Source organism: Ictidomys tridecemlineatus, chromosome 7 (assembly GCF_052094955.1).
Source record: "Ictidomys tridecemlineatus isolate mIctTri1 chromosome 7, mIctTri1.hap1, whole genome shotgun sequence".
Classification (NCBI taxonomy): Eukaryota; Metazoa; Chordata; class Mammalia; order Rodentia; family Sciuridae; genus Ictidomys; species Ictidomys tridecemlineatus.
Genome location: NC_135483.1, coordinates 129,625,285 through 129,651,192, shown reverse-complemented (window position 1 = coordinate 129,651,192; position 25,908 = coordinate 129,625,285). Strand labels below are relative to the sequence as shown.

Sequence of the window (25,908 nt, the reverse complement as noted above, 5' to 3'; positions counted from 1 at the left end):
ATGGCATTTGTATTACTTTTAACTTTCTAACCTATTAAGTTTATTTTTCACTTAGGAGATCAATTCTTAAAATTCTCATATATAAGGCAAAATGAAAATACAGACACATATTGTGGTAAAATATCCTCAAAGTGCTGCTTTTCAAACTATCTAATAGAAAGGGTACAGGCCTAATGTTTTGTGGCAGAGACATCAGACCTGATTATAAAATGAAATTATAAGAACATTATAATGAAAAACCAAAGCCTGAGGAAGGGGTTAATTTCCCACCCTCAGCCTTTCTCCTCGAAATTATGGGTCCGTATCTACTGGATTGTAAATAGCTATCTTTAGGAGACTGAAATGCAAACATCTCTGTGACAGGCTTCCAAGGCCGGAGATCCAACAGATGCCTATAATTTTTAACTTTCTGAACTGGGAAGAAATGTTCCTACATAGCTTAATTGCTAGGACAATTAACTGTTGTCTAAACGAATACCTCCAAGACTTAGTTCTTAGAAATACAACTCTTAGGGAAGTAAGCTCAAATTATCTTGAGTTACTGTAGTGGCACCCCTCTCCTCCACAGAAAATCTTAATTAAGTTTCTCCAGAAATCTTTACCATAATTATCTTAGGACCAAAGAATCTCTTACAAAAGAGTTCAACGGAATTGTGCTTCCTATTTCCTCTTGCCCTATCTTATAATAATTAAATTTGGCCACAGGCCTGAAAGAGACCAGCACTCAGATGCTGAACACTTCTTTACTAGTTACTCAGGGTTCAGGGGATTAATTGATTACAGTGAAAGCTATACCCTCTGAACCTGGCTGCAGCCAACTAAACTGTTTCCTGTTATCTTTGGTGTCCTACCTCATCTGTTCCCTATAACATTACTGCTGCCTGTGGTGAAGGCTACTTCCCAATAAAACTCACAAGTGCTGTACTGTTTGTTCTACACCTGTGAGCCACTTACCATAAATTCCCTATGCATGCTCTTTGGTCATACAGGCCAAGAATTAAAACTCACCAATGTTGTTATGGTTAAGAAATGATGTCAAATTTCCTATAAAAGCCCCTTGTAACCTCAGCTTGGGGCCCAGAACTTCGGAACATTAGCTCATATGAGTCCCTGCCTGGTCTCTTGCTGAGCTGAGGCAACTTCTCCAATTGTTTCTCTTTGACTTTGCCTTCTATGTACAATATTGCATTCTAATAAACCTAACCTTGAGGGCAAGAAGTTACTACATTCCTCCAGCAGATAGCTCATAGTACAAAAACACTGCAAGACCTGAATTAAAACTGACACTTGCAGGGCACCGTGGCTCATGCCTGTTATCCCAGCGGCTAAGGAGGCTGAAGCAGGAGGATCCTGAGTTCAAAGTCAGCCTCAGCAAAAGCAAGGCACTAATCAACTCAGTGAGACCCTGTCTCTAAATAATATACAACAATAGGGCTGGAGATGTCATATGTCGCTCAGTGGTTGAGTGTCCCTGATTTTAATCCTCCAGTACCCCACCCCCCAAAACAAACAAAAAAACCTGAAACCTATTAATAAATCCGAATATGTAAAGAACATTCAATATACACTTAAGCTTCAAAACCAAAACAAAGTTAGGTGCAGTGGTGCATTCCTGTAATCCCTGTTATTAGTGAGTCTGAGCAGGATTTCAAAGCCAGCCTTGGCAATTCTGTAAGACCCCATCTCAAAAAAAAAAAAAAAAAAAAAAAAAAGGTGGGGAAGAGGTGGCTAGGTATGTAACTCAGTTGTAGCATGCATCTGGATTTAATCCCAATAATGGTAAACAAAATAAACTTAGTAAAGACTAATACAGATTTATTATCTCTTGCCAACCCCATTTAATAAAAATCTAATCAAGAAAGAGGATAAGAGACTAACATTTTAAAAAATCTGTTTGTACTTACATCCTAAATTGGTTAAAAATAACCATTAGATTATTTCTTGATGCAATTTACAACCCCAAGTGCCTACCTCATTATTAATTTTCTCCATTTATCTGTAAGTGAAACAGTTTGGGAAGTAATTTCAGGTATCCATGTTATTAGAAGTCATATACAATTAAAAAGAATTCTTTCTCTAATTTGTTCTAGCTATACAGCTTAAGATGAATATTCAGATTTACCTCTCTTTTATTTTCTGTAATCTCTCTGGATCTCTTGAAGGTGCACTTTTAGTTTTTTCACTCTTTCCCTCAGCTGAATTCCATCCTGAAGGAATAATATCTACAGTGATCATGACATTGTCGGTCAAATTACTTCCAAGTGCTGGGGGAACTGCAAATCGGAATAAGGAACCAGGAAGAATCCCTGCTATTCCTGTATTTCTTCCACCTTGAGCAGAATCTGATGAGGAGCCACCTGTAGAGGTACTGCTTGATGCTCCAGCTGCTTGTGGTCTGTTGGCAGTAGCCCCAAGAGAATCACTCTGTGCTTCAAGGTGAACTACTTCATTTGATTCTCTTCTGAAAATATGAGATCTAGATGGTATGTCAGAGGTAGTTATCCTTGAAGATTCATCTCTTCCCTCTCGTCTCCTTCTAGAGAACAAAGGTGTGCATCTATTTCTAAGGGAGGAAGATAACCATGGTCCTGTATTTCTACCTTCAGATTCCTGGCTAAAATTTTCTGAATCTGGCTCAGAGCTATGATTCTGGCTGAGTGATGACAAACCCCATCTTCGCCTCAGAAATCGAAATCCTTGAGAAGCTTCAGACCCCCTATTATCATTAACTTCAGAAGGTGATGTTGCATTACTCCGAGACTGTGAAGTTGTTAGAATTCTTGGAGAAATGTAAGAATTTTCAGAATTCAGGGATCTTGTATTCAAGGAATCCTGACTAGATCTTCGTGAAAAAAATGTAGATGACATGCTAGAAGCTATACGTGACAACAATCTCCTGGTTGTGCGTCTACCTTCATTGTCAGAAGATTCTTGAAATGATCTTTGAGATGAACCAACTCTTTCTGAACTGCTTATGGTTGGGGTTTCATCTCTGCTTGAAGTATAAGAAAATCCAGGATGTGCACTGCTTCGAACAGATTCTGATTCTCTTGGAGAAAAATTTGATCTTAAAGAATTTCTGCTGGAGTCCCTATAACTTGGTATTGTTTGATGTTCAGAAGGCAACTGGTGGCTTGTGGATGATGTATTCAACTGTAAAGTGCTCAATGAGTTCTCTTTTGGTCTCGCTCCCTGTGAATATGAAGAAGGAACTCTGTCTTGAACATCTATTTTTGAAAGGAAGGAAAGGTAACCAATTATATGAAATAATATTATTAAACTTGCATTTATTAACTACTACTTGCTAGCAAAATGAAATGCTAAATTTGAGCTGAATACTGCTGTCTTATAACTAGAGAGCTTAACTATCATTAGAGAAAAAACAGTATTTCTCTTCTTATTCCTACTGGTAAAATAAAGTACCACCATGTCAAGTCAATATTGCAAATTCAAAAGAAAGACTATATCATGAGCTAATGAAAAGAAGTATGAAGGCTAAGCAGTTGAATTTATTATCAGAAACTGATATAATAGAAAAGTCTCCAAAAATCTAAACTGATAAACACAAAAGTTACTTTATGTACATATTATCACCCTTCTAAATTTATGACAAACCCTGCTAATAGCTAAAATTCCTCTAATTTTTTGTCTTTTAAGTTAATAACAACAGTTTGGATTTCTGATTGCTCATTAGAAAAAAGTTTGTCTTGGAACATTGCTTGGAACTGATGTAGAACAGAGCTCTAGCACCTGCATTTTAAAAAATATATCTTAAATGGAGTTTTGAATTTTTCTTTGTTAAGAACAGTTAGCTATATACCATGTAGGAGAGCTCTATTACTACTGTGCTAAACATAGAGACTCATGAAAGGACAAACTATTAGGGATTTAATCTATTTTTGTCCTGTATTTTTACATCCCCCAATCTAGAAGCCATTGATACTGTCTATTCAAGATCCTTCCACCAAAGCCAAATAAATAAAACAATGTTTTTATTTGTCTTCAATAAAGCACCCCAGTAAGATTACTTAAAATAACCCAAACTTTTTTTTAAAATGTGCTTTCCTCTTCTATGTAAACTGAACTCCACTTCTGTCTGCTATATTTGTCAATTTTGACTACTAGTTTTCCCTTTCAATTACTTGGGGTAAATATTTTAAATGCTTAAATCTAGATAACAGTGATGTAAACTGTGCAGGTCTTTACATCAACTTAATGAAAAGAAGCATACTCAAGTTATACCAAATAATTCGAAATTACAACTTAAACTAGCCGATTTCAACATTTAGCTATTTCAGAATCTAATTAGAAGTAGTTACTTATTAAACTATATCTTATAAACAAATTGACTAGAATTATCTAATGATACTTTTTTAACATACGCATTCTTAAAAGGAATAATTTAACCAAACAAAAACTTAAAGGCAGATAAACTCTAAATACTCAAGTAAATTGTTTACATTTTTTAAAGCAAAACAACAAATACAGTACAACAAAATATATTATGTGGTTTGGGGATGTGGTTCGGTGGTAGGGCACTTACTTGCCTGGCATGCTTGATGCCCTGGGTTTGATCCCCAACACCATCCACCCACAAGGAAAGAAACATTATGCTATTTTTTATGAAGTCTACATAAGGACATATGATTCAATTCATTTATTTCTCTGTACTGTTTATAATGACATAAAGAAGAAAACACAATATTATTAAATAAGTTGTACTTAACAACTGAAGTTCATACATACATGATGAAGCTGTGAAATCACCACTTCGGTGACTATAATCCATAAGATTACTAACAGAGGAATCTGTTCTTCTCTCCAAATCTCTCCTCTCTCTCATTAGGTCTGTTCCAAATGAACCAAGTACCAATGATGAAGATCTGGGAACTTGACTATGCCTCCAAGAAGAATCTTAAATTAATTGAAGAAGTTTTATTTTAGAGAAAATTTAAGACTTTTGGTAAGAGTAAATCTTCTGTAATACAGAGGGAGGTTACTGTTAATTATTATGGGAACCCCCACAGGTACCTATTGCAACCAAAATTCAGCAAATCATATCATTTACTAATGAACTAATCAGTTATAACATTTTTTCTGTCCTACTCATTCTCTTTTTGTTTGTTTTGGTGCTGGGCAATGAACACAAGGCCTTCCACATGCTAAACAATAAACACACTTTTAACAGTAAAATTTATCCTTATATATGATATCAGTGTCTCAGTCACCTCCTCCTAAACATATTTTACAATGTAAACATGATAAAAAAAATGCTAATCTGCCAAAGATGACAGAAATTCATAATCAATGAAAGTGATGTTGGGAAACTGCCAAAATCAAATCAAAGTCATCTTGACATGCAGTTTTGACTACAGATCACAACACAATTTTATCACGGAAAAAAAATTTGTTTGGGGAGTACTGGGGATTGAACCCCAAGGCTTCACTCATACTAAGCATACACTCTACCACAGAGCTAATATACCCATCCCAGAAACATTTTTATGGCTACCACATTTGGTTCATTCTTTAGTGTAAGAAATAATGTACTGCAATTATGATCAAAATTTTACTCAATTTCCTTTTAAAGTAAATTAAAAATTGTCTCACACCTTGTCTTACTATTTATTGTGAAATTTTGGCTTCCTTTCGTAGTCCCAACAGCCTTAATGAAGGGAAAAAGCTCTAGGTACTTAATGCTGTGCCTTCATATAGCAGAAGAAAAAAACATCTCTGCAACAGTGGTATTTTTTTACAAAGTTAGGCCAATCTGCTCTTACCCATCACCCATCCTATACAGTACTTTTAATTTTCTTCATATGGGCAGTGTCTTTTACATGGCAGTCCTGCCTATCAAAATAAAAATGAATTGCTTACATTCAATTAGTAACTCATGAGCATTTTGAGAATTTTATCTCCAATTTTGTTATCAAAAGTTTTGTCTCCCTCTGACAACAATTTCAGGCACTAACATTTCATTTAGAGAAGTATAAGTGAGGAGAAAAACCTTTTTGCTCTCTCAATAACAGATCTCAATTTATACAAGTATGTGTCTAAGAGTACAAAATATCAGACATGGAGTTTTGTGGATAAATTACCTAATCCCAGTAACTTGCCTAATGCCATTCATCTACTCAGATGGCTAGAATCAGAACTAATTCCTTGAACAGAATTCTTTCTAGGATAGCATCAACTTCATTTTTTAATTAAAGAGTTTCCAGTTTCCTTATTTTGTTTTATGGTACTGGGATTGAACCTGGGGTATTCCATCACTGAGCTGCTAAGTTGCTGATGTTCTCCCTAAGTTGGTGAAGCTGGCCTTGAACTTGCAATCCTTCTACCATAACCTCCCAAGTTGCTGGGATCACAGGTATGCACCACTACACTGGGCTCAGTTTCCATATTTTCTGAAAATAAACCTCATATACCATGTTTATCATTTCCATAAAATATGCTCAGGAGGTGTTTTCAACATGTATCAATAGTTTTGGCTTTCCTAATAATACTTGAAAAATTAATCTCCCATAAGAACCAGCATATAAATGCATGCCACTTTTAACCAATTACTACTACTACTACACTTTTAACCTGATTACTACTCTGTTAATATCCTTTATATTGTAGGATATTTGTACCAAATTTAGAAAAACTGCAAAATGAAGAGTTAATTTCAGTTTTAGCACTGACTTAAAGTAAAATTTGCAAACTGCACTACATTTCCAAACCATTATTTTACATGAAAGTCTATCTGCTTATTCCCAAACCCAAGATCAATAAATGGCTTTAGTTCAAAATACATCTACAGTGACTTTTACAGAAATTGTATAATTCTTACCTGATACTGCATTTAAACCACTTCCAACATTTCTCCCAGCTGAGGTAGATGTACAATTTGTACAGGAAAGTTTAGGTCTTTTTGAATCATGATCCCGTTGTTGATTCTGTGATCTTGAGCGTGCTCCCTGAGTTATCTCAGATTCACTATACCATGCAGATTGAAACGGTGATGCTGATGCTGATGCTGACGTAGACTATTAAGTTCAAAAAGTTTTAAAGAAACAAAACTTGCTTGCATTCAACATGAAATTTAACCTATAATGCTCTAATAAATTCCCAAGGGACAATTTATTCCCACAAGTATCAATTTTCTATCACATTTTTTTCTTAGCTTTTATTTCCTTCTACCCATGTATCACTTTACTATATAATTGTTATTTTGCTAGTTATAAATCTCATTCACAACAAGTTCTCTTTATAACTGTACATACACACTTGGTTATGAAACACAGAAGAGCAAAAACTATCATTTTTCTTGGTTAAATATTTCAATCTTCTGAGAAACTTTGTTTCTTCTTCTTAAAGGTAGACAAGAACACCTTTAATAAAGATTTTGACATAAACTAATTATGAATACCCTACTATGAAAATGAGATTTCTAAAGTAATGAAAAATTTACTTATCAGCTGGGGGGACATATACTCACTGCAAGAGTTCCCTCTTAGCATATATAAAGATCTGGCTTTGAACCCCAGTAGAAATAAAACAAAACCCCCAAAATTTATTACTGATCTGATTCCCATTGTCAGGAATACAGACAGTCAACACTACTTGTGATTACGTTAAATAATAAATCCTAGCATTTGGAATTTCTTCACTAGTGAATCAACAAACTAAAATAATATTTAAAAACCCCTAGCTCCTTTTTTAACATATGTGGATACAAATGAAAACTTGTAACAAATGTTAATCATAATGTACAAACACTCCCAGTTACTTCACTGATTAAGCAGCTCCAAAAACAGGCAAGTAAAAAATAAATATAAAAATATAAAATATGTAAATAAATATAAAAATAAGTAAGTAGTATAATAGGAGGTATGCTGAGAGTTTTCAGAAAAAATCCTGTCTGTTGGAGGTAGGGGAGGATTTAGAGGTGGCTGAGGTACTTGGGTCAAAATTGGAGTTTATTGAGCAGGCAAATGAAGGAGAACATTATAGCCAGACAATAAGAAAACATGTCTATAAAGCATTCTATCACAATTCATGGTTAACAATGAAATTTATTAACTTTGCATATATATGGAAAAGTAGAAGATGCAAAGCTAAAAATTCAAGAACATGGAGATATGATTTCATCAATATTTTATGACACTCTTCAGCTTAGCATTAACTTGGTCCTATAAGCCTTCTGGACCTAATAATCCATAGAGACACAATGAATTAATTGGCATAAGAAATAAAGTTCATTATATATCTCAGAACCAAATAATTTATGTGTAATTATCCTCTGGGCAGTGGTTCTAATAACTTTGGATGCTAAAGATCAAAATTAAAAAGGTTTTAATTTAAAATTTGAAAAGAATGCTACTTACAACTGGCAGGTTTTTCTACTACCTAATCCTGCATAAATTGGTCAATTTCACTGTGCATTAACTCCCCTTCTCCCTCACCCTAATCCCCATTCTCTACTCTACTGGTCTCCCTTCTTTTCTCATAAAAATTTCTTTTTCTGCTTTTCATATATGAGAAACCACATGACTCTTAACTTTCTGAGTCAGACTTATTTCACTTAACATGGTATTCTTCAGTTACAACCATTTTCCTAAAAATGACATAATTTTGTTGTTCTCTATGGCTGCATAAAACGACATTGTGTATATACACTACATTTTCATTACACATTCATCCACTGATAGGCACCTAGGCTGGTTCCATAACTTGGCTATTATGAATTGTGCTGCGATAAACATGGGCATGCATGTGTTGCTAAGTATGTGGACTTCAGTTCCTTTGAACAAACACTGAGGACGGGTATATTTTATTTAGAGACAGTGTCTTGTTGAGGTGCTTAGGGCCTTGCTAATTTACTGAGGCTAACTCTGAACTTGCCATCCTCCTGCCTCAGCAACCCCATCCCCAACCTCAGGCACTGGGGTGACATCCCACCCAGATTATTTACTCTTCATAATGAGATGAAATCTCCATGTAGTTTTGATTTGCATTTGCCTGATTATTAAGGATGTTGAACCTTTTTATCATATTTGTTGGTCATTTGACTTTTTCCTTTTGAGAAATAGTTTGATTCATTTGTCATTTATCAAATGGGTTATCTGTTTTCTTTAATTCTCTATCAGAAGAGTAGTTGACAAAAATTTTTCCCATTTCTCTCTTTATTTCCTCTGCTGAAGAAGCTATTTAATTCTTTTTCCTGGTAATAGATGTTTTTTGCACCCGGTGTTAAGGATTACATGACTATCTGTGGGGGTTTGTCTTTGGGTGTTCTATTCTGTCCCACTGGTCACTGTGTACATTTTTATGCCAGTACTATGCTGATTTTGTTACTATAGCTCTATAGTGTAATCTTAAACCAGGTATTATGATGCCTCTAGAATTGTTCTTTTTGCTTAGCATTCCTCTGGTTATTCTGGGTCTTTTGTTCTTCCACATGTATTTTTTTAAAAAATATTTTGTTTATTTAATTGTAGTTGGACCCAATACCTTTATTTTATTTTTATGTGATGCTGAGGATCGAACCCAGGATCTCGCATGTGCTAGGCAAGTGCTCTGCCACTGAGCCAAAATTCCAGCCCTTCCATATGTATTCTGGGACAGGTTTTCCTAGTTCTGTAAAGAATGTCATTGTTATGTAAAATGATCTGCCTTAAATCTGTAGATCACTTTGGTAATATCTGCCCTAAACTTCAAGGGTATTAAATAAATTATAGAAACACAAAGGATATAATTCAGAATAAAGATATTTTAAATTGGACAAACTATAAACAGTCATTACTTTTCTCATTTTGCATATGTTATAGGAACTTGTTGAATAGCATTTCTGCAAACTTGACTTTGGGAATCATGGAATACTATCAGATCTACTACTTTACAGAAAGACTTAGAGAAATGTAGAAGATGAAATAGGTGGAATGACTACATAATAAAAAAACAAATTAGGAAGCCAATGGAATAGCAAGAAATATATCCCAGTGATAAAATAAATGAAAACAGAAAGCAATTATAAAAGATTCAAACATTCATTAGATTTAATATGGAAAAAAAAAATCAGACTTAAGAGATAATCTGAGAAATTTTTAAGGACCTAAAATCACTCCAGAGTTTTTTGGTACTGGCTACTAATGAGATACTTGACTATGCCAGTCATTAAAAATATTGACCGTAGCAGATGAGACTTTAATAAAACATTTCATTTCAGATACTTGAAATCTGCCATCACTAAAAGCTTAAACACACAATCACTGTTCATGAAACAATTTTCATAATTGCCAGCTCAAATGGTAGCCTATAAAGTCTATACTTATTCTCCCAGAGACAGAAAAACACTTTGTTATTATACATGAACGGGAGAAAACCCTGGCTAGTTTTGCTAGTGGTTTAAGTTTAAAAAAAAAAATCAAACCTTTTCCTAGTTCCTACCAATCCAATTATTCATCTTTTTGATGGCACTGGGAACCAAACCCAGGAGTATGCAATCACTGAGCTACTAAGCTACACTTTTTATTTTTTTATTTTAACTTTTTAAATTTAATTGATTTTACTTTTTAAATACATGACACCGGAATGCATTACAATTCTCATTACACCGGAATGCATTACAATTCTCATTACACATATAGAGCACAATTTTTCATACCTCTGTATATAAAGTATGTTCACATCAATTCACATCTTCATACAGGTACTATGGATAATAATATCCGTCACATTCCACCATCATTGCTAACATCTCCGACCCCTCTCTGCCCAATCTGGAGTTTGTCTATTCCTCCCATGCTCCCCCTTCCTATCCCACTATGAGTCAGACTCCTTATATCAGAGAAAACATTCAGCCTTTGTTTTTTTGGGATTGGCTAACTTCACTTAGCATTATCTTCTCCAGCTCCATCCATATTACCTGCAAATGTCATTATTTTATTCTTTTTTATTGCTGAGTAATATTCCATTGTGTATATACACCACATTTAAAAAAATCCATTCAGCTACTGAAGGGCAGGCATCTAGGTTGGTTCCACAGTTTACACTTTTATTTTGAGACAGGTTCTCATTAACTTGTTCAATTATAGAGGCTAGCCTCAAACATGCCTCCTGCTTCAGCCTCTGAAATCACTGGGATGACAGGCATGTGCAACCAAACCCAGGGCTCCTCTAATTTCTTTTAACAATTAAATTGGGAATTCATGTATCAATAAATTTTCTCCTGCTATCTAGAACTATTCAGACATAATGAAATCATTTTCAGTTGAAGGTAATTAGATACACCCCAATTATTCATTAAATATTCACAGAATACTCAATTTTATTTATTCTTAATTTTTAGTATTTATTTTTTAGTTGTAGTTGAACATAATATCTTTATTTTATTTATTTATTTTTATGTGGTGCTGAGGACTGAACTCAGGGCCTCATACGTGCTAGGCGAGCATTCTACCCCTGAGCCACAACCCCAAGCCTCTCCATTTTACTTTTAACAACATGAGTTTTAGGAGTTAAATTTTTGTTTTCAAAATATGTAAAATTCTGTTATGAAGAAGGGAGGATAATCATAGTTTTCAACATTCAAATTGTGATAAAAATTTAAAGATGTAGTAATGGAAACACTAGTAAGAACAAGTGAAGTCAAGCTTGTAAGTGGCCAAGAACTAAAAGAAAGATATTTAGGAAACTAATTTTTCAGAACTTAGAACCTCCAAAGAAACAATGCTATCACAAAGGCTTGAATTCTTCAGCTTAAGTACATCACATACATACTAATCATATAACAAGGGAAAATAATTTATTTATCTTTCTAGATTTCATATCCTTTACTATGAATGATAAAAATATCCATCCCTATATAAAGTGTTTCCATACTACTTTATCCATAACATAGCTAAAACTGATTTATCATGCCCTAGACCTGAACCTCCTCTCTGAAGCTTTAGATTCACTAAGTGCTTGAGATAAGGTTTTATGTATAGAACAGCTGTTCAGAATACTTCAGCAATTTAAAAAAAAGTTCTTCCTTTGCCATTTATAAGGGCTCATTCATTAAATAAAGTTTGCTGTGTAAATTTAAGACAAAGAAAACAACATATGTGATATGTAATTTAAATATTTGGATAATATTATACTATAGATATTATCCACTGAAATTAATGTAAAGCCAGAAAACAATACTAATAGAAATAACAATTATCATAAATGTAACTGGTAACATCTGAGCTCCTCCTATGTTCCAGCAGCTATTGTTCTGAGTGCCTCACATGTCTTGTTTCTTTGAATTAATCTTAACAATACCTTATGAAGAAGTCATTATTACTACAATTTTACAGCACAGGAAAGAGTTTGAATTTTAAAAGCAAATCAAAAAGACAAGGCATGATAAAGAAGCTGATTTATTACTGGAACTATTCCTGTAATTAATTTTTTTTTTTTGAGGTAATGTGGATTGAACCCAAGGCCTAACACACAATAGGTAAGCACTGAGCTATGTCCCCAGCCCTTTTTATTTTATTTTTGAGATAGGGTATTGCTAAGTCCATATTGTCCCCAAATTTGTGACCCTTTTGCTTCACCTTACAAAATCACTGGGATTAAGAGTGTATGCCACCATGCTCAACTATAATTTGCTGGGGGTGGGAACAGGACTGTAAGCAATTTAAAGCAACTGAAGACAGCATTAATGAACCTCTCCCCAAATTTCTCAAACTAATATTATTATTAAGAATAATAATAAAAAAACGATTTAAATTTTATTTTATTTGGTTTTTAGGTGCTGGCAAATAATTTCTGGATTTTATTTTGGTACTTAATGACATTATAATTCTGGACAGAGGGATTGGTAGTATAGCTCAGCAGTACAGGGCTTGCCCTGGGTTCAAAATCACCTGCAGCAGAGGTTAAAAATTCTAAAACAAAATGAATTCATCCATTCAGCCAGTCTATACTTTGTAATTGCAGAGTTGAGACCACTTATAAAACAAAATGAATTTGACACTAATAGGCTATTACCAGCGTGTTTTAGGTAGGGTCATTTTTATAGTAATTAAGATTTCATTTAAATGATTTTCTTATTTTTACATTTGTTTACTATAATAAAAAATATAACTTTTGGAATAATCTACAACAATGAGAACAATCTAGAAACAGTCTGAAAATCTTTTAAAAAAGTATAAATAAATCTTATAAAAATATATTCAAAACTTTAGTCCCATAAAATAGTGTAAAAATTACTATAATTGGGTGAAGTGGTGCACACATATTCTTAGCGGCTCAGCAGACTGAGGCAGTAGGATCATTAATTCAAAGCTGGCCTTAGTAACTTTATCAGGCTCTTAGAAACTCAGTGAGACCCCTATCTCTAAATAAAATATATTCCCCCCCCAAAAAAGGGAGAGGGTCCAGGAACAATTTTTTTTTTTTTTTTAAAAAGGACTGTGGATGTGGCTCAGTGGTTAAGTGCCCCTGGGTTCAATCCCAGCAGTCCCCTGCCCCAAAGTTACTATATAAGAAAACAAATGAGGGGCTGGGTATGTGGCTCAAGGGGTAGCTCGCTCGCCTGGCATGCGTGAGGCCCGGGTTCGATCCTCAACACCACATACAAACAAAGATGTTGTGTTTGCCGAAAAACTAAGAAATAAATACTAAAAATTCTCTCTCTTAAAAAAAAAAAGAAAAAGAAAAAGAAAAAGAAAACAAATGATGCATTAGTAGCTAGCATTTATATAGTTTATCACGAGCGGCACTTGTCTCATTCAATATACTAATTCATTTAACTCTTAGCAACCAGACAGGCAGATGAGGTAGAAGATAGACAAAAACAAAAAAAACCCATTAACTTTCTCAGGCTCATACAGATTTGAAGTAATGAGGCAGGACTTCAACCCTGGTTTCAGAGTTTGTGTTTCTCATTAATAATCTATATAAAAAAATTAAAGATGAGTAGTCAGAATTTTATGAAAAGATAAATGGGAAAAAATAAACTTTGTCTTTTATGAGTCAACGACAGCATTCTACAGAATGCAATATATAATACCAATATCATTCAATATTTTAAATGAAATCAAGTGAATAGTTCCAATTAAGTCAGTTAAAAATGGGTAATAGAATCGGACATTTCAAAGAAACTTTTTATTCATTCTTTCTCTGAACATTTTATAAAATGGTGATGACTATACAGGAATTTTCTTATTAAATGAGACTGTCATATATTACACATTACATGATACAGAAACAATATCTAAAAAGAATTTTTTAAGTGGGTTCTTTTAGATTGTTACTTTAAAATTACTTTTGCAAATCACATGCTACTTAATTAGATGTTCAGTCAAAATGCAATGAACTTAAATTTATAAGATGAGCAACTGAATTAAACCATAAACCATGCCTTATGAGAGTTATACAATTTTATACTATAACTATTGTATTATAATACTGATAAGCCCTTTCAAAAACCAATATGCTAGAACAAACAAAAAACCCAATAAGCTGTTGGGTCCCAAGGAAACTGAGTAGATGAATGAATTAATGCAAACATGTCATTAACCACAAAAATAAAATCCAAAATTCACATAAAAGGCTGTCAAGTATCTTCTTAAAAGGATGGACTGTTACCTTTCCTCCTTTTCTTCCTGGGGATTAAAGCCAGGTCCTAGGGCTATGCACATACTCTACCACTGGACAAGAAAGCCCAACTACTATTAACAATTGCCCACATTAAAAGCAAAATTCTTAAAAACCATATTCTCAAAAATAACATTTAATAATAATCCTTATTCTATCACTACTTTGGGAATATTCAGAGAAAAGTTAGATGAACCAGTATGCTATTTAAAGGACAAGGATTCAGGTTTTGCTCTTTAACAAAGCTTTCCAAGTCTTTAGAAAGTATTTTATGTAAGGCCATGATCTCTCATCCATAATTCTGAAGTCCAAAGTTTGAAAATCACTAGTCATTTATTTTGCTACTGCTATAATAATGTTTTCATTACAGGATGCATTAGATCCAGCAACTTAAAAAAATAAATAAACTATGACCCAAAGACTTCTGAAAAGGACTGTGTGTACACATATTCCAATATAGATATTACCTGATATTCAGACTCCAGTCTAAATGAAGAGTCTCTTGAGTGATAGGCATCATTTAAACTACTTCCTCTGCTTCCAGACATCATCCTAGCACTTAAGGAGCTGGAGGGCTGAACAGAAATTCTTCTTGGAATCCTTGAAGGTTTAGACTCCATTCCTTAATTTCCTGTGAAATGCAAATTTGAGGTAATTTCTCTTGGGAACATGCAAACTTTTATTTTTTAATCCTTCTTAATCATCAGCTCAAATCACTATGTAAGTTAAATAAATCCCGAGAAAGTAAACTGAAATTATGACCACCTCTTCTCTTAAAGGCAAGAGGTTTCCAACTGTCCATACAAATACAGAGATGTACAATAAGAAACATTGTTTCCATCTTTCACTCAAAGTTGTCTCTGTATAAAGTCCTACATCAATTTGTCATGGTTGCCTTACCATTCTTCACTGTTAGTGTCCAATGCTCACACCTATTATACTATTTGCAAACCCCCTAACACAATGTGCTCTCGCCTTTTAATATGCCTGGGAAGTCCTTACATTCCCTATTCAATTTTCCCTCATCAGTTTAAACACAAGCATCATTATTCTGTTTCCAGTTGGTAAAGAGTTATACTAAGACATTACACCTACCTTATACTTTGTTTAGTACAAAATTTCTCTAGGTTAGAATAATTTAAAGTTATAAAACCATTACCGAGAATAGGTACTCAAAAAACAAGCTAAGGGCTGGAGTTATGGCTGAGCTGTAGAGCACCTGCCTAGCACACGTGAGGCCCTGAGTACAATCCTCAACCCCACATAAAAATAAATAAGTAAAATAAAGGTACTGTGTCCAACTAAATTAAAAAAGTAAATATTTTTTTAAAAAACAAGCTAAATTGTAATGAATGAATATATTTTGCTTTTATTTACCACCAACAGGATCTCTTTAATTATTACAACAAATAATAACAACCATAGCAGATAATTATTATTGAGTATTATATGCCAGTTCTGGGGGCAAGGATCTTCTAATTATTTATTAGTGCAAGCAGCCTGGGTGGTGGTGGTGGTATTCTATCATTCTTACATTAAAGATAAGAAAAGTGGGGCTGAAGTTGTGGCTCAGTGGTAAAGTACTTGCCTAGCATATGTGAGGCTCTGGGTTTGATTCTCAGCACTGCATTTAAATAAATGAATAAAATAAAGATCCCATCAACATCTAAAAAAATATTTTAAAGAAAGAAAACTGGCAGTGAGGTTAAGTAATTTGCAAATGATTGCCCAGCTATAAATGTTTTCCTGGAATGTTTCCAAAGAATGTTTATAATAATACTGGAAAGTGATAATGTTTTAAGGGAAAAGCTCAACCTACAAAACTATAAAATCACACATGGTACTGATTCTAATTATATAAAAATTGGAAAAAAGGGAAGAAAATCCTACAGAAATGAACAAAATGTTAAATGTGGTTTATATAGAATGTGTAATTGAATGCTTTCGCCATTTAGATTAATAATTTCTAAATCTTTTTCACTAAATATTTTTCAACCCATGTCAAGAGAAACCATTAGCTATGCCTGATTTTTTAGCTATGCACAAATGGAATCATACAATTGGTACTTTTTGCATCTGACTTCATTTGTTCATCATTATACTTGTAAGATTCTTCTAAGTTGTTGCATATAGTTGTAGTAAATTCACTAACTTTTCATAAAGTATTCCACTGTTTGAGCATACACAATTTATTTTCCTTTTCCAATGTGAATGGACAAAGGATTATCTTCAGTTTTGGGTCACCACCATTAGCACTGCTATAAAACAACTTTTCCAAATTAAAATAACTTGCTGACTATGGCAGCACTCAGCTACACAGGAGGATCTCATGTTCAAGGCCAGCCTGGGCAATGTGCTCAGACTATCTCAAAATAAAATTTTTACAAGGGATGGCGGTATAGCTAGGCAGCAATGTGCAAGGTATGGGTTTAATCTCTATTATCACAAAAACAAAACAAAACAAAAATCATTTTAAAACTTTCTGATACAAATTTAGAAGGTCATCTCTAGAGACCTAGGAGGCCTACACTCAGAAGAAAAAGGAGGAGGACCAAAAAAAAGTAACAAATGAATGAATTTCAAAATAATCTATCCAATTTCTTCTGGTTATCCATTTTAAAGGTCAAACTTATTTATCCCCTTATTGTTCTGACAGTGGATTAGACTTCAGACAAATACAATGTACTTCATCTATCAGATATACATCTTGGATAAAGTATATACTTGTTTTATTAAAACACTCAAAACATTTAAGTTAAAAATATCTAATTCATTTTCTGCATGTAACCTTATTAATTTATCAACTAAGTTTTATATTAGTCACATCTTTCTACCTTGAAGTTATTACAGAAGAATTTACTTTTCCAATAATCTTCGTCTTAAAAACATGGTTCAGTAACAGAAAAGAGGATGAACAGAGCAGGGCATGGCAGCACACACTAAGCGACTGGGAAGCTGAGGCAGGAGGATGGCAAGTTCTAGGCCAGCCTATGCAATTTAGCAACACGCTGTCTCAAAATAAAATGTGAAGTGCTGAGGATGTAGCTAAATGGTAGAGCACTTGTCTAGCACACAGGAGACCAAGGGTTTGATCCTGAGTACTGAGGGGGAAAAATATCAGGTATGGTTAGTGGAGCAAAAACATCAACAAAATATAAGGCTCATATTGTAGTGAAAGGCACATAAACATAGGCTAATTATCAATCAGAACTATGAAACTATGAAGAAACCTAGAGTAAGAGTATATTATACTACAGGATCTAATCCTTTAGATCAAAGACAGTTCATCAAAAACTTCTAGGTAAACATATAACAGATTATCTTTAGGCATCTATGATGCCCTCTGCTCTTAAAATCCATGTAAAACGACACTGAATGAATCAGAAGCTTTAACCATGAAAAAAAAATAATAATAATGGAAAGGATCACGTAAAGCAAAAAATTTAAATGGAGCTGGACTTGGTGGTACATGCCAGTAATACCCAATCGGGAGTCTGGGTCAGGAGGATAGCAAGTTTGAGGTCAGCCTAGACAACTTAGTTGGATGCTATTTAAAAACAAAACAAAACAGGGTGACAGAGCTTGGTGGTAGAGTACCCCTGGGTTCAATACCTCCTCCCAGCTAAAAAACAAACAAACAAAAAAACCCCCCAGAAATTTAAATGTATATTTGGGTAATCTAAAGTAAGGGAGGTATAGTAATTCAACAGAGAGGATGCAACTACAGGTATCTAGAAAGAGGCAGAAACTAGTAGCCTTCCTATCATGAAAGGATCAAGACTTAGAAATATAAGCTACCATAAAAGGGAATTAAGCTTTTTAATAATAAATTTATATTAAAAAAAGAACTGTTGTGGAAAACAGTATGATGGCTCCTCAAAAAACTGAAAATATAATTACCTCATGACCCAGCAATTTCACTTAGGGGTATACACCAAGCGACCGGGAAGCTGAGGCAGGAGGATGGCACACCAAAGGAACTGAGAATAGGGTCTCAATGACATATTTGTATGCCTATATTCACAGCAGAATTATTCACATTAGAAATTGATAGTCACAAGCATCTATCAACAGTTGAATGATAAGAAAAATGTGGTAATGGACCTTGAAAAGGAATGAATTCTGACATATGCCATAAAAGATCAACCTTGAAGACATTAAATAAAACAAGCCAGTCATAAAAAGATAAATACTCTTATGAGTCTATGAGATATGTACGGGGTAAAAATCCAAGAGAGAAATTAGAATGGTAGTCATCAGATTCTAGGGGAGTGGGGAAGTTACTGTTTAATGAGCACAGAATGTCAGTATTGTAAGAAAAAAGATGGTGATGGAGAGAGGTAATGGTTGCACCCTATTATGAATCTATTTAATGAAACAATTATCTGTACACTTAACCATAGTTATGGTGGTAAATTTTATTTTATATGTATTTTACAACAATAAAAATACTTGAGGGGGAAAAGGAGTGATGTGTGAGGATAAAAAGTTAAGTTGCTGAATTAAAACCTAATTTTGGAGCAGAACCCCAATTCTTCCTCAGCTCCATTCCCCCAACAGACTATTTATGCACTAGAAAATAAAGATTTTATAGGTGACCCACTCCTACAATGCACAATATCTGCAGGATTTCAGGCAATGGTAAGTAATAAAGGAAAAGTTATGTAATAAATTTTGACCTCCAGTCTTTTTCTTATTCCTGTTTCTATAATGTTGTCAGGAAACTAAGGGTGTTTACCCTTGGATAATTAACACCATTGATAAGATTTATTGTCTTGACATATGGAATGCAAACATTTGATTAGCCTATCTCACAGACAAGTCCATTAGATAGCAAAAATTTCAATAAGCTGTTTCAGTGCTTCTCTCTAATAGACAAACATCCAGATGGGCATGGTGGCATAATTCTGTAATCCCAACTACTTGGGAGGCTGAAGCAGGAGAATAAAAAATCTAGTAATGAGGGGCTGGAGTTGTGGCTCAGTGGTAGAGTGCTTGCCTAGCATGTGTGAGGCACTTGGTGCAAACCTCAGCACTATATAAAAACAAATAAAATAAAGGTATTGTGTTCATCTACAACTAAAAAAGATATATTTAAAAAAATCTAGTAATGAGATCCTGCCTTAAAATTTAAAAATTAAAAAAAAACGGGAGGGGGGGAGCTGAGGATGTAGCTCAGCGATAAAGTGCCCAGGGTTCAATCCCCCGTGCATGTGGTGGGGTAGAGGATATATAAACAAAAATCAAGGATCACTTGGTATACAAGGGAAGCCTCAATATAAAAACCAAAGTGGCAGCAAAAAAGCTAACTACAACACACAATCTGAAAAAAGATTCGGATTCAAAACTAAAAATGTCATTTCTACTGAATGCATCCTTTTTTTAAAAAAAATATTTTTAATTGTAGATGGACATAATACCTTTATTTTATTTACTTTTATGTGGTGCTGAGGATCAAACCCAGTGCCTTGTACATGTGAGGCAAGCACTCCACTACTGAGTTACAGCCCCAGCCTCTTTATACTGCTTTTGTAAGTTAAGAATGGTCTATAACTTCCTCTAGATTTTTTTTTTTTAAATAAACTGTATCCTGCAGTATGTGCTACTGGTGCACCTAAAACAGCACCCCCCCCCCAGCTTTAAAATCACATCAGTGCTCTTAAAAATCTCATCTGTTCACTGGACAAATATTTATTGACGATTTAGGTATAATTTCAGATGCTGGAGATGTGTCAATGAACAAAATGGGCTAAATTCCATGCCCTCATTGAGTTTAAATTCTAGTTGGGAGAAGAGAAAATAAACAAAATAAATTATATAGGTGAAAACAAAAACACCACCAAAACAAGCAATAAACAGATAAATAAAAATGCCTACAGATGATTCAGGGAGAAGATTTTGGGAGATGAGAGGCAATTACTATCCTCAAAAATATCAAAATCATTTATAAAATAAGAACAGGATGCTTGAGCATGCAATCAGTATAATAAAGAGTTTGTAGAAATTCAAACTGTGATATACTTTTAAAAATGAGATACACTGAAATAAATTCAACATATTTATTATAATTTGAGGATACCTCCCAGAAAGCAAAACAAAAAGTAGAAAATGTAGACATTAACAGAATTGCCTAGAGAGTTATCATTTTGACTATGGTTAGAAAGAGAGGAAAGAAAAATTACCAAAGAAATAAAGGAACCTTTCCAGAATTGAACGTTACAAATCACTACAATGAACGGATTCAAGAGTACTCAGCAGCAAGGCACAAGGCAGGGCACGCCTGTAAACCCAGTGGCTCTGAAGACTGAGATGGGAGTATTACAAATTCAAAGCCAGCTTCAGCAACAGCGAAGCATAAGCAATTCAGTGAGACCCTGTTTCTAAAAAAAGTACAAAATAGGGCTGGGGATGTGGCTCAGTTAGGTCCAGTGCCCCTAAGTTCAATCCCTGGTACCAAAAAATAAAAAAGAATACTCAGCATCACCAGTGAAACTCCACATCATGTACAACCACAGAATGGGATCCTAATTTGAGTAGGTTATATTCCATGTATGTATTGTGGCTCAGCAGTAGAGCTGAGTGAAAGAAAGAAAGAAAGAAAAGAAAGAAAGAAAGAGAAATTGTGTCCAACTACAAGTAAAAAATAAATATTTAAAATAAAAAATAAAAAGAACCAAAAAGAGCATTCGGGAAGATCTAAGAAAACAAATAAGCCCAATATTAAAACACAATGTACCATCTTTAAATGTCATAAAACCAGAAATAAAGGTTTTTTACAATGGTGAAAAGATCCTATGTCTGTGGAAAAATGGATCTTGTACAAAAGTAAAGTAAAAAAATAGCTTAACAATATTAAATTCAAGACACTGCCTGTAGTAGTGAGAAGTGTTTGTTTAACTTTCAATTGAAATCTAGCAACTAAGTGTGAGGGGAGGAACAGGACACAACTGCATATATTCACAATGAATCAAAAACCAAACAAGGGGCTCTGGGCATAGTTCAGGAGTAGAGAACATCAAAGGTGAGACCCTGGTAAATCCCTCACACCACAAAAGGAGGGTGAGAGGACCCATAACCATAGGAACCTAGATGAAGAACATGTCCTAGGAAAATGGGAGTGTAAATCATGAAATAATCAGATGAAAGAACCTAAAAAGCAGTGACAAAAGGGAAGGTTTATGGTAAAGCATGTAAACTATTTTTAAAAGTTGCATCATAGGCAAACTATTTCATTGGCATGTGGCAGAGATAATAGATAGTACAGCTGGGAAAAACCACACTATAAGGATCAAAAGATAATTTAAAAAAATCAAGTTTTTTACCTTAGAAAATATAGCCATCATTAAAGATGGGAGGTACAGCTGTATTGGTTGAACTTTTTAAAATTTACAGTCATAATAATATGAACACAGACTTATTCAATCAATTTTGTTACAAATACACTGTAGAATGAAGGTTAGAAGAAGTAAGAACAATGGTGAAAAACAAAAAAAAGCATTATTTAAAATAATTTTAAAAAATCATGAAATAACAGTATAAACATATTACGAAGAAATATGGAGGTAAATAAATCCTAGAAGAAACAGAAAAAATTGTAAAAACAACTTTGGAGAGTAAAATAGGGATGCAATGAAGGGTGGGGCAGAGCTTCCATTTTTTTTTTATAAGTAGGATGCCTAGAACAGTCCCAGTTTATGTCTTGTAACAAATTTATGTTCATTACCCAATATAATTATTAAAACATTGTCTACATTGTCACTTACAAGTGTCCTGGTTTGAAAGATAAAGCATGTGGTCATCTTACTTAGAAATCTTTTCTAGCATCAGCTTTTTATAAGTTATGTGCAATTTTGGTAAGGCCATACAAAATCTTTTTAGAAAGGTGAATTTGGAAATTTAAAGAAGGCATATATTAGGAGAAAGAATATTCATGTTTAAACACTGACATTCAAAAACCCATAAATGAACCCCCAGCACAAAAAAGGAAAAGCTCACAAACAATAAGCAGTAGACATCATTTTATTAAGAGGGCTATGAAAATACTAAACAAAGGACTATATTTGTGATCTAAGGATTTAAACAGGGAGACAAATGCTTTTTGAAAAGTAAATGTCTACAGTTGCTTTTTAAACAAAGTAAATGTCTACAGTTGGTTTTTAGACAACAATAATGCTCTTAATTATGCCTATCATAGTTCATTTTAGCAATATTTATACCCAGTTCTTACTTGCAGAATGAAACTAACCCAGTAGGAAATCTGCTCAAACAAATCCCTTGGGAGAAGGCAAAGAGGCAAAGTCCTAAGAGAGATTTAATTTGATACTGTATGAAACTATTTTTGGCAACTCCTCTACATAAACTGATTGAATTTTGACAATGTAGGTGTTAGACGAAAACTTATATAATTTGGTTGTGTAAGTTGTAGGTCAAAAGCACACCCAATAAATAAATAAATAAAATAATGTGCAGTCCTTGGAAAACTCTACCAGACCACCTAACAAGGTTCTCTAAAGCATTTTTTTTTAAAAGAGTTTGCTGATTTCACTTAATAGTTTTTCTGACTTTTTCTATGTGCTAAACAAAAGGATGAGGTGGGAGCGAGTCACATTGAAAATACTGATGTGGTACCTACAAAGAAATTGTAACCCTGTGAAAAACAAACTACAGAAATAATCACACAATTTAAATATTATAAGCACTATAAAGTAAAAGGTATAAGGAAGAATAAAGAGCAAATCACAGCACCACAGTAAGAGGAAGATATTTTAAACGTAATATTTTTTAAAAATTTTTCTTTTAGTTGTAGGTGGACACAATATCTGTTTTATTTATTTATTTATTTGGTGCTGAGGATCGAACCCAGTGCCCTCATGCATGCGAAGCAAGCACTCCACCACTGAGCTACAACCCCAGCCCTAAATGTAATATTTTTAATAAACAGTTACGAGTACTTCACAGCACAAAATTCATATGTACAATCTTTCAACATAATGGTCTCTTAGCTTCCTTCTGTTGTTACATAATGAAGCTTTAAATTTAGATTTGATTCCAGAATTGGAAAGTCAAGTTCTCCCTTGTGCTTGGTGATAAGATAAAAATTTGTCACCAGGGGTGGCTTCAGAGGTGGGCCTTGTACTTGACTAAAATTTCTGCTGCCTGACATCCTGAAATTCTTTAGAATTTTATCTTGGAACTCATGTTTTACAAGTGACAATGGAACCTGAGCTTCAGCAGGAGAGGGTATATGCCTCTCCACCATATCTCACCAGTCAATCTGCATATAGCACACCTGACTGTTGTGCGGTTTCTATCACACACCTAATCTGTACTTGCTTTGAGCCTCACTGAACTCCCAGCATGATAAATTCACTGGAATTCTTTGCTTATGTCCCTCATGAACAAGTCTATGACTGAGCAAGGGGAGGCAGGCCTTAACAGATATAAGAAACCAAACTTTCCAGTTTCTAGAACATGCTTCAAATGCATAAAGGCTATGAGACGCAAAGCCACAAAAACCTTGCAATCAATATTTGAAACTGTTTGATCCCCAGCACCACAAAATAAATTTCCCTCATCTTAAGTAAGGCATTTTTATTGTGGATGATATATGCAACTAGAGTAGTATTTGTACCAATTTCGCAGTTTATATAGTCTGTCCATTCACAAATGTAGTTTGCATTATTTTTTAATTTATTGGTACTGGGGATTGAATCCAGGGATGCTTAACCACACAACCAGCTCTTTCTCATTTTGAGACAGGGAATCGATAAATTGCTTAGGGCCTTAAACTTTCATCCTCCTGCTTCAGCCAGCCTCCCAAAATATTGGGATTATAGGCATGGGTCACTACACTCTGTAGTTTGCTTTAATTACTAAAAAGATTAACTAATTTTTTCCACAGGTAATTTCATTCAGCATCCTAGGAAGTCTGCAGAGCTCTTTAAAAGAAGCTAATGTTTGTGGCCTGATGAACACTACATCAAAGGACATTTAGAGAAATTTCCAATGGGCTGGGGATGTGGCTCAAGCGGTAGCGCGCTCGCCTGGCATAAGTGCGGCCCGGGTTCGATCCTCAGCACCACATACCAACAAAGATGTTGTGTCCGCCGAGAACTAAAAAATAAATATTAAAAAAAAAAATTCTCTCTCTTTAAAAAAAAAAAAAAAGAAATTTCCAATCACAAACAGCATTAAATCTATTTGCATCTATTCTGTAGAAATAATTTTGCTTTAAAGTTTCTCTAAGCCCAGGTAAAAGTCAAATGGAATTCTGTTTCATTACCCAACATGCAGAATTCTGAAATTAGTTGTGTACTGTGTTATTTGAAATTCACCAAGTTCTTAGTCATGTTAACTGCACCTAAAGAAACTTTTACCTCACAAACTTATCCTAGGCCTGGTATCAAGCCTAGATTGTCTCATCACACAAGACTTACTTGGATAACAGGATAAACCAACAAAGCTCATCTCTAATTATATCCTATACCATGCTTTCTTTAAAGGGGAATTCATAACCACATATTTTCTTTTTTATCTCATCCAACCAGTAACAGCAGCATTTCCCAAGCAAATTTTCAATTGCTTTCCATCATCTTACAAAGGAAGGCTATTATGGTTTGAATGTATACCCCACCTCCCAACAAAAAGTGTGTGTGTAAACCTAGTCCCCACTACAACAATGTTGGGAGGTGGAGCCTAAGAGGTTTAGGTCTTGAGGATTCCAACTTTATGAATAGGTTAATGTTGACTATAAGAAGGCTTGAGACAGTTCAATTCTTTCCCCTACCCCTTTTATAGGAAGATGCAGCAAAAAGTCGACTAACCAGATGTAGCCCTGAACCTTGAACTTCTCAGTCTCCAGACTGTAAAAAAAAATAAATCTCTCTTTAAAAATTAAAAAGTTTTTTTTTGTTTGTTTTTGTACATGGACACAATGCCTTTATTTTGTTCATTTATTTTTATATGGTGCTGAAGGTTGAACCCAGTGCCTCACACATGCTAGGCAAGCCCTCTACCACTGAGCCACAACCTCAGCCTCAAATTTCTCCTTTATAAATTACCCAGTCTCAGGTATTATATAGTAGCACAAAACAGACTAAGATGAAGTCTAAATTCTTTAGCCTACCATCCAGAATGCCAACCGACCTTTTCCATTTAATTTCCAATCAGATCTTAAAATATCTTAGCTCCTGTTCAACTTTTAAAAGTTAGTTAGTGGGCTGAGGTTGTAACTCAGTGGTGGAGTGCTTGCCTAGCATATGTGATGCACCCTCAGCACCACATAAAAAT

The 25,908-nt window shown here is 34.3% G+C and overlaps 1 protein-coding gene across 8 annotated transcripts in view; it reads right to left on the bottom strand.

Moving 5' to 3' along the window:
* Marchf7 (membrane associated ring-CH-type finger 7) overlaps window positions 1-25,908 on the bottom strand; it is a 50,794-nt gene that overhangs the window by 14,702 nt on the left and 10,184 nt on the right. For all 8 annotated transcript variants that reach the window (XR_001230070.4, XR_005737968.2, XR_005737967.2 and 5 more), the window contains exons 2-5: window positions 15,087-15,250; window positions 6,836-7,031; window positions 4,747-4,914; window positions 2,123-3,227 (exon numbers count right to left, since the gene is read on the bottom strand). Coding sequence is in view for 5 of the 8 variants with exons in the window: in XM_078017463.1 (XP_077873589.1) it covers window positions 2,123-3,227; window positions 4,747-4,914; window positions 6,836-7,031; window positions 15,087-15,239 (1,622 nt within the window). In the remaining 3 variants the exon portion in view is untranslated. The remainder of the gene's footprint in view (window positions 1-2,122; window positions 3,228-4,746; window positions 4,915-6,835; window positions 7,032-15,086; window positions 15,251-25,908) is intronic.